Genomic DNA, 10,333 nt, shown 5'->3' on the forward strand with positions numbered 1-10,333 from the left:
CTAACAATTGTCATTTGTATTCTATGAAATTCTTTAAACAAACATATCTCATTCGTTTTAAGTCGGATTGACATGCAGTTTTTTCCAACGCGTAATTTAGAGTTTGTAAATGATTTTAGACTATAATTTTGTTGTTTTTGGTGTTATATTTGATGAGTTACAATCCTTCAAAGATGATATATCAAAGCTGAAATATTTCAGCTTTTCATACAAAAATTTAAACTTTTGTATTATGTGAAATTCTTTAAACCAGAATATTTCATTCGTTTTAAGTCAGAACAAATATTTTTTTCCAACGCGTAATTTAGAGTCTGTAAATGATTTTAGACTATAATTTTGTTGTTTTTGGTGTTATATTTGATGAGTTAAAATCCTTCAAAGATGAGATATCAAAGCTGAAATATTCCAGCTTTTCAGCAAGAATTTAAACTTTTGTATTATGTGAAATTCTTTAAGCAAGCATATCTCATTTGTTTTAAGTCGGATTGACAAGAGGTTTTTTCCAACGTGTAATTTAGAGTTTGTAGATGATTTTAGACTATAATTTTGTTATTTTTGGTGTTATATTCAATGAGTTATAATCCTTCAAACAAATGGTATAAAGTATAAACAATCAAAGTTTGACCGGTTCAAAGGGCACAAGAAATGAAAACATATTCATTTTTACGATTTGTACCGTATCAAACTCAAAAAAGTATTTATTTTAACGAGTTATAACGTATCAAACCCAACAACATATTCATTTTAATGAGTTGTATCAAACTCAAAAATGCGTTTTAACAAGTTGTATCGTATGTATGTAAAGTTGTACCGGTCCAAGAACCGGAAAACCCGGACCTGGACCCGGTAAGTCTCATCCTGTCCGGTCCACGATCCACAATATTCTCTAAAACCGGTCCGATCTGGTTCGATTCGCTCTGGTCCAAATGGTGGACCCTTGTTCAATATATAGGATTATGTAAGGGGGTGTTTGGATAGGGAAAAAAAGGGTGCTTATTGCTTATTCCCACCACAATAAGCTAAGTTTAAGTGTTTGGATATGAATCCTTAAAAATCAGTTTATTGTGGTAGGGATAAGCTAAATAAGTTGATTTTAATAAGCATCTCCCCTTGCTTATTGTTTATTACTTATTACCGCCACAAATAAGCTAATAAGCAATAAGCTAATAATCTATAATCTAGGTGTAAAACCTAATCAAGGTGTAAAACCAAACCCGTGTTCCGTTAAATTCAAAATCCAAAACTCTTTGTTGGCGTCCACCTCTTCTTTAACTCCTCTCATTCTTCCTCACTCCCCTTCTCTCTCATACATACACCCGCTATGGAGGATTCAGCCACCATCACCGAATCTTCCATCCTCTCCAAGCTCCAGTCGTCCTCAGATCTCTCCTCCATCCACCGCCTTTTCTCCTCTTACCTCCACCCCTTCACCGCCATCATCAATAAACCCAAGAGACAGTCCAAATCTTCAAAAATCAATGTCGAAGCGTCAACTACTATCCAGTCGCTCGCCAAGACGTTCACTTCCTTCTTTAACAAAGCCCTAAATATTATCCCCAAACGCCTGGAGGATACCCCCAAAATCGAATCTTGTTACGCCTTCGAACTGTTTGAAGTGTACACGCTTTGCCTCAGTTGTTTGGAATCTGTTTTATCACGAGGCTTTATGCTATCGCATTGCCTGTCTGTTACTTGAATACTTATTCAACGATGGGCAACAAGAAAGCTGGAAAAGACACTTCCCTCCCCAAAATTTTGCTTAACATGGAGGATCAGCTACAAAATTTAACTGCCACACTTGGCTCATTTACATGTCAGTGTAAAATTACTGAAAGGACCTATGTGCCTTTGTGGTTTACTGCATTAAGATTCTTGTGTGGGCCCCTTTCTAGGTTAGTGATGATTGAGCATGATGACATACTTTGTGGACCTGAAGATGTCTTGTTTTCTATGAAGCTGCCTAATATTCAAGATGCTCTCCATCAGTTTGGACTTGTTTTCCTTGCTTACAAGTAAGCCAAATGTTGATGCATAATAACCTTGAATGATCACGATTTTTCATTCAACTTTAAATGCTGTAACATAATTTTTTTTTTCTCTTTCATACATATAGTGACACTGAGCTAATCTTAGAGAACAAAAGATTATCAATTTCATATGTTATTAGATAATAAACAAGTGTTATTCTCTTTGACTTACAGATGCAGTACATATGAAAGGGAAAGAGATGTATATGAGGTCAATATGAAAACTGTACTCACTATAGCTGCAGCTGCTTTCATACTGGAAAATGTTGAGGTTTATTTTTTCTGAAGCATTATAAGACAGCTAGCTACAAATCATGTTTTATGTTGATTGTCTTTTTTATTATTGCAGATCCGAGTTATATGCTGAGCTTATGTTTGTCTTTACTCATTGCAGGAGAGTACTACTTTTCTTATGCATCTTATTTCAGCTGATTGGATGAAAGCTAATGGGCTGAAATATCTCTTTCCCTATTTGCACAATGTTGGTATACAGTTATACGAAATCAATGGAATAAAAATAAAAGAGGTAATAGAATATACCTTTTTATACTCTGTATAGATCTGCTACAGATAAGCTGAAACTTTCTGAATGGAAAAACTGTGTGAGTGAAGCAAGTGGAAGGAACACAATGTTCTGTGATGCTCTTTTGATAGGCGGGAATGCTGGTCAACAGAAGCACATTTTCAGCCCTCATGTTTTTCAATTTCAGTTTCTTTCTTAGCCGAGTTAATCGAGAAGAAGAATGTGACCACAGATGTCTTTGCTGTTGAGCATGCATCAATCCTCTACAACATATGCTGCTGCTTTTCACTGGGTACAAGGTAATTGCTAGCTAGACAATCACATTGTTTTGCTATATTTCTACAATCAGATAGTTGCATGTGATTGCCAGAGAAGAGTTTTTTCTCAATTTGATTTGTAAAAGTTTTTTCTGTGAAATGAAACAGTTTTTCTCAATTAAACCTTTTGATTTTACTAACACGTGATCTGTTTGCTATTTGTTTTTCTAGGAAAGATGGTTGTGATATTTCTGGATTAAAGCTTGCCTTCATACTGTGTCGTGAGGTTCCCGTAATCTTTCAGAAGGTTAACAACTATTTCACCCTTCTATTGTCTTCATTTCTTCTTGAAAGTGAAGCTTTTTAGAATCTTATGATGTTCATGAATAAGAGGGGTGTTCATTTCTATATCTTACTTACTAGGTGTCATGGGATTAGAGAAAGAGTTGTTAAAATTCAATGGTTTGACTCCACATTCTAAATAGTAAATCACGGTTGCTTGCTGTTTTGTACACACTTTCTCCTTCAAACAAAGGCCTTTTCAATGTAATGTTGTATCTGAAAGCCAGTGGGCATCGTATTTTCGGATCTCATGTTAATCACCAGTTGTTTTCTTGCATTTTAATGCCATTGCTAGGCTAGCTAATCTTTTATATGTTAATGTTTGTGCTTTGTCTTTCTTATTACATGTTGTTCATCTATGGATTGGTGCCCTGTCTCTACTGAAAGTCTTGTAGGTAGTTTCACACGAGATACCTTCTGTTTAAGTTGTGTTATTTATTCTTTCTTTTAAAGAGCCAAAATGCATCCTTCTGTTTAAGTTGTTATTTTGGAATACCATTATGCTATTCTTTATTATGTGGCACATAACTGGATTTAATACACAAATAGGCAACCATTTTTAATTATTATTTTTATTTTGCTTTCAGGATTCTTCCCTTCCCAGCTCAACCTGTAGATGCATGCTGGCACCTGTATCAGTTGTGGATCTTGAAGAATTTTAGAGGTCTCCCCTGCTTCCCGATTATCTGTATTAGCATGCTTGGAGATGATTTTGCCAACTTGCTGAGAGTATTATCCCCCTACTACTCCTGACTCCTGCATGGCTTATATATATATATATATATATATATATATATATATATATATATATATATATATATATATATATAGGAGTAGGATCAAATGAGAACACCTAAAAGGTTGAGAACACGAGAACAGATCACAACCTTACAAATAATTAGATCTATGGCTATTATCAACTGGACCATTTATGAATATTTATAAAACTGATGTGCTAAATATGTAACTTTGAAATGGCAAGAAAGGTACAATAGGAAATCCATATAATTTAATTAAATAGAAATTTCTCTCTCTCTCTCTCTCTCTCTCTCTCTCTCTCTCTCTCTCTCTACTTAACTAGAAAACCCTAATCTAATTTTTTTGAAAAAACCGGCCGCACACCCCCACCTTCTTCACCACTGTTTTCGTTCATCATCTTCTGCCATCCTCCATCGTCGACCATCGCACAATTAAAATCCCGGATAAAACAACAAAACACTAATTGCGTTTTGGGTGGGTGTGTGTGGTCTTAAAAATCAGAAGAGACGAGGAGACGGGAGTGGATTCGAAGCATCAAACACAATTTGAGGTAATTTGGTTGAAGGAAATCGAGATACAGAGGGAATAAATCGAACGCACATGGGTTCTCAATCTCCCTGTGTTGCTGTATGGTCACGAGAACAGAAATAAGAGCAGGGTAGTCGCCGATGGCGGCAACACTGACCACCAGAGAGGGAAACGGCGGAGCTCAACCGGAGGTGTCCGAAAAAAGGTACGAGTTAAATCAATTTCGTATTTCTGTTGTCCAAGTTCATAATGTCGATTGATATTAAGCCCTTGTAAAATTTCCTTGATTGTCATTTTAACATAAATTCAATTAATAAGCTTCCTTCCTAAGCTTCTGATTTCTCGTTTCGATCCACCAGGTCAACAAAAAAATTAATTGAAATTGAGGATTGTCTTTGTTGGCGTTGTGTGGTTTGAATTTTGAGATGCGACAACAACAAAAATCAACAACTGGAGCATTTTTTTGTTGCGTCTCCAGAACTGTCTTTCGAAGATTATCAATTGCAATCGATAATTAATTGAAATTGAGGATTATTTGTCTTTGTTGGCGTTGTGTGGTGTGAATTTTGAAACCAACGATTCAATTTTGATTTACAAATGTATTGATTGTCGCTATAGTCTATTTGTGGTGGAGCGATTTAGTCAAGAACATGGAGTCGAGGTCTAATTACATCCAAATTCTATTATATTCAATTTTTGGATGTTTAGATTTTTTAAGGTTAGTTGACTATATTTTTTTCTTGGTGGATTCTGATTTCGGAATCCCAGGAGCAATTTGAAGAGTAAAAACAAAACACATTCTTGACAGGGTAGCTGGGAAAGTTTGTGAATTGCCAATTTTCTCAAAACATCATTGATTTGTTTGCAGGTCATCACTGTGGCAGATACTCTAGAGTTTATCATTGATTGTTTTTGTATCTTCAAGTGATCCGTTCTACAGGTTGCATGGGAAAGTTTGTGCTATGCCACTGTTACATTACACATACAAAAGGAAGGGTATAAAGGGAAAAAAGTAATTACCAATGAGCAAGAGGGGCAACATTAGATTTGTGTTGCTTCCAGCTTTGTATAAGGATTATCTTTGGTTGTGGAGGGCGTATTTGACATCGGGTTCATTGGCTTTGTATCTGGGACGATTGGGCTGTTTGATGAAATGTGTGAGAGAGGTATTCATTTGTGAATAGCAGGGTATTCATTTGTTAATAACAATGTATTCATTTGTAAATAGCAGTGTAATCATGTGTGAATGAATGTATTTATTTATGATTAGATGTAGTCTTTTATTCATTTGTGAATACCAGAGTATTCATTTGTTAATAACAATGTATTCATTTGTAAATAGCAGTGTAATCATATGTGAATAAGTGTATTTATTTATGATTAAATGTATTCTTTTATGAAGAAATGATAACTTTTACACCCCTTTTATTTTCGGTTGATTAAAAGAAAGGAATTGGATTACTAGTAAATTGATATTTTCGGTTGATTAAAAGAAAGGAATTGGATTACTAGTAAATTGATATGTATTCATTTGTGATTGTAGTAGTATTAGTTTTTTTGAAAAAAAAAACGTTTATGAATACAAATGTATTGATTGGGGGTTGGATTTCTATTAATTTTTTCGAAAAAAAAAAAAAACGTGAAATAAGAGAAAAAAGTTATTTTTTAAGAAAAAAAAATTAATTTTTTTTAGTTTAAAATTCTTTTTTTGATAAAAATGTTATCTATATTTCATTAATAAGAAAAATAAAAAATCAAATATATCCTTCTTTTTTGGTAACTGATCCTAAATTTAAGGGAATTTGATTGATTTTATTTTATTTTAATTTTATTAAAATATACAATTACTAATATACCCTTATATATTGATTGGTCCAGAACTGTTTTCGCGTTCTCAACCTTTTACGGTGTTCTTATTTAATCATTTCCATATATATATATATATATATATATATATATATATATATATATATATATATATATATATATATATATATATATATATTGTCTTGTTTGAATTCTGATAGTCTGTCTACCCATTGTCATACATGTGCCTATTAATTCAATCTTAGCAGGTAACAAAACATGCTGTACAATTGGTTTATAGTTAATGTACACTTGCACTGATGCTTAATTAATAATACATGCCTTTAGGAAATTCAGAAGACATTGAAAATTTGAATTCTAGTGGCTTGTTCAAGAGAAAGAGTTTTGACATTGATGATGTGGCACACTATCATTCTTCAAAATGATTCTAAAGGAACACTACAACACATCAATGGAATACCCTGTGGAGAGTACTGGATGGAAAGAACTGGTCATTTATGGTGGAATCCCAGGATAAAGCTTGATCAGTGGCTCCGTGATCTTCTCAGGTCAGGCTTCTTGTGCTATTCTTCTTATATACAACTGTTAGGGCATGTTATTGTTTGGTCATCTGAATTTGAGATTTTATTGATATATAGCTTTTTCTACTCTAAAAGACAATCATATGACAAGACAAGTTTTTCTCATTTTCTTGGAAGCACTTGCTTTTGGGTGAATGTTTAGCCTTGAATCTCTACAAAAGAAATTGATGAAGGATTTGAAACGGGTGTGTAAAGTTGATGCATATTATCAAACTTATAACCGGATGTGTTGGGCAAGAAGAATGGATATATATCAAACTTTAGCCTTGAATCTCTACAAAAGAAATTGATGAAGGATTTGAAACGGGTGTGTAAAGTTGATGCATATTATCAAACTTATAACCGGATGTGTTGGGCAAGAAGAATGGATATATATATATATATATATATATATATATATATATATATATATATATATATATATATATATATATATATATATCAGAATTAATTTTGAAGAAAGGATGCTTGCTATGTTAATGTTGATGAAGATGGAAACTTGTATGGCATGGCATATACTTCTATTTCTAGCAAGCAAGGAAAAGACAAAATTCAAATTAAACAAAAGAATATAAATAAAAGGAAAAAATAAACCCAAATCAAGGAGTGGGTTTCCCTTTCCAAATAAAATGTGTAAAATCAAAATCTAGGAAAAATCCTCTTTATCTATTAAATTTATTTCACCCCTTAAATCCATTTTTTCCAAGATTTTGATTTTACACATTTTATTTGCAAACCCACTCTTTGATTTCAGTTTCCCACCCTTGATTGGTTTTATTTTTCCTTTTATTTTTATTTTATATTTGGTTTTATTTATATATTATTAAAATAAAATATAAAAAATATTTAGAATTTTGAAACAAAAATTAAATAAAAAACCATATAAGATGTGATATCAACACCATATGAAGAAAGTATTATTAGAAAAGGACATGTGTCAAAAATATTTTTATCTATTAGGAAGATAATATGTTATTTAAAAGTAATTTTTGTTAAGTTTTGATTCTCGTTTCTTAATAAAAGCATCGAAACCAAAGCAATTTTCCAGAAAATTATTTTGTTCTAGTTTGTTGCTTCTTTCTCTCATGTACTCGAATTGTTATTGTGATTATAACAAGTTTCAAATCCAACGCTTGGAGAGTTGTCATAGGTTTTAAGTATTTGGAGAGTGGTCTTTAATGCACTTACCAATTTTGATCTATATAACATCAAACTTGTAAAATAAACTTTATTTTTTTTCACCTAAAATACGAACAAATTTATATTTCTTTAGACATAATAGTAATGTACTTACATCTTGTCCATCTTGTAAGAGTGAAATAGGGGGATCAAGTTGAATTTCTTGTTCATGCAAAGGGAAATTCACTTCTTCATGGAAATTTGAAAAATAAATCATTAGAAATATTTATGAAAGAATTTTTTTTTCTATAAAGAGACGTGTTCGTAGAATACCTTTATTGGCCAAACATTTCTGTAGCTGAGAGACATGAAATGTATTGTGAATCTAGTTAAGCTCGGTGGGTAGATCCAATTGATACACAACCTTGCTCACTCATGCGACAACTCGGAAAGGTCCAATAAATTTGGGTCCTAACTTGCCTCGCTTCCAAAACCGGATGACACCTTTCCAATGTGACACCTTCAGAAGCACAAGATATCCTACCTGAAACTCAAGGTCAGATCGGTGTCGGTCAGCGTAACTCTTATGCCTGCTTTGTGCGGTCCGCAACCTATCCCACACCTGCTGAATATACTCAGTGGTCTTGAGCACCACTTCGAAGCTCCCTATCACCCGTTGACCGACCTTAGCCCATCAAATAGGAGTCCGACATCTCCTCCTATAAAACAACTCGAAGGGAGGCATATCAATGTTGACGTGGTAACTATTGTTGTAGGAGAATTTTTCTAAAATAGGATAAGTATCCCAACTCCCACCAATTCATTTTTTTGGAAAAACCGTAGATGAAGTTACTCACCTATGGTATACTCTCAACTAAGCTACGGTTTGGTGTTTGGATGAAAAAAAATTATAGCTTAGGACTCCGCACCTATGATTTCCCTCCGTCAGCTACGGTTTTGTAGTTTTTTTTTGTGTTAACTACTATTTGGTTGAAGTTGACTACTATTTCAGAATAGTTTTGACTACTATTTGGTTGGTGTTGACTACTGTTTCATCATACCAAATACTGTTTCGTTCTTGGCATTCAAAAGATATTTCATTCAAAGTACTGAATCAACCCAAATAGTAGTAAAAGGATATCACTACACATGTTAGAAACAAAAACACCAAAAATAACAATATTTAATTCTAAAAACCGTAGATGTGGTATGCCACCTACAGTGTACAATCTACTAATGAACATTGTGTGCATTAACAACTTGTACACCGTAGGAGGCATACCGCATCTAGGGTTTTCTTATTCTTTTTGATTTTTTGCAAAAAAATCTATATCCAATACTATTAAATTTCAAGGTAAATGATAGAAAGCAAATAAAAATTGAGGTTTAAAAGAAAAACATGAATGTTGTATGGAGCCGCCATTAAGAGAATCGCTAGCTTCTATTACCCGAAAATGACCTAAATGATTTTTTTTAACTTTATATATTTTGGACTAATGGGCCCCCAAACCGTAGCCCAAATACCCAAAATTGTAGCCCACTATGGTCCGATACTCTCCAAACCATAGGTTTCTTAATCTCGTCTACTGTTTGGTTTGCTATTTTTGGCTAGTGGTTATTTTTTTGCTATTAAATGATAAATCATTAGTGTTTTGGCTAAATTAGTCTCTCTCTCTCTATATATATATATATATATATATATATATATATATATATATATGGCTAGGTTATTTTGTTTCTTACATATATTATGGGCCCGTAAGCACAATTCTGGACCAATGGATGAATAAAATCAATGGTTATGATCTGAGAGTCTACGATTTTACAATAGGGTAACATGTACCATATAATCACACAAATTTCAGCAGAAGGGTGTTTTGGTCAATTAACCTATATTAAAAAAGCAAAATTTTGGATTTTAAGGGATAATTAATTTCCTTTTTTTAAAATCTGATTTTTTAAAATTAATTCAAATTTAATTTTATTATAATTTCTAATACTAACCGATTTTATTCTGTCAGAATGACAGAGAGTCAAACATAAACTTGTAAATATATTTTCGATTTTATTCGTGCAGAATATGGTTCATTCAATATAGTTTTTATAATTAACATGCTTAAAGAATTATACAACATATTATCAAGAATAACATTTTCTAAAGAATACGGATTTTATTTTTTAAGAATCACTAATTACATTAATTCGTAAAGAATAAGACTCACGTTTATTCTTAAAGATTAAAACTAAGAATGGGTAAAAAAATAAAAATAAAAACATCAAAATCTAACAAAACACTAATCTATTCTGAAAGAATATTATTGTTAAGAAACGCTTTATACATTCTGGCAGAATACATTCTGCTAGAATACT

The 10,333-nt window shown here is 32.6% G+C and overlaps 1 protein-coding gene across 4 annotated transcripts; it reads left to right on the forward strand.

The window, feature by feature from the left end:
* Window positions 1-1,251: 1,251 nt before the first annotated feature.
* LOC145128746 (separase-like) lies at window positions 1,252-5,696 on the forward strand. 4 transcript variants are annotated; one of them, XM_079063551.1, is made up of 9 exons: window positions 1,252-1,813; window positions 1,893-2,012; window positions 2,202-2,298; window positions 2,422-2,553; window positions 2,640-2,849; window positions 3,039-3,114; window positions 3,737-3,813; window positions 4,410-4,641; window positions 5,305-5,696. In XM_079063551.1, coding segments are annotated over exons 1-5 (390 nt in total). In that variant the 5' UTR covers window positions 1,252-1,811; the 3' UTR covers window positions 2,679-2,849; window positions 3,039-3,114; window positions 3,737-3,813; window positions 4,410-4,641; window positions 5,305-5,696. The 4 variants fall into 4 exon arrangements, with proteins under 4 accessions (XP_078919677.1, XP_078919675.1, XP_078919674.1 ...); XM_079063549.1 differs by having other exon boundaries at window positions 1,252-2,012; window positions 4,796-5,696; XM_079063548.1 differs by having other exon boundaries at window positions 1,252-2,012.
* The last annotated feature ends 4,637 nt before the right edge of the window (window positions 5,697-10,333 follow it).

Source organism: Lactuca virosa, chromosome 8, assembly GCF_052849685.1.
Source record: "Lactuca virosa cultivar CGN04683 chromosome 8, Lactuca_virosa_CGN04683_v6, whole genome shotgun sequence".
Classification (NCBI taxonomy): Eukaryota; Viridiplantae; Streptophyta; class Magnoliopsida; order Asterales; family Asteraceae; genus Lactuca; species Lactuca virosa.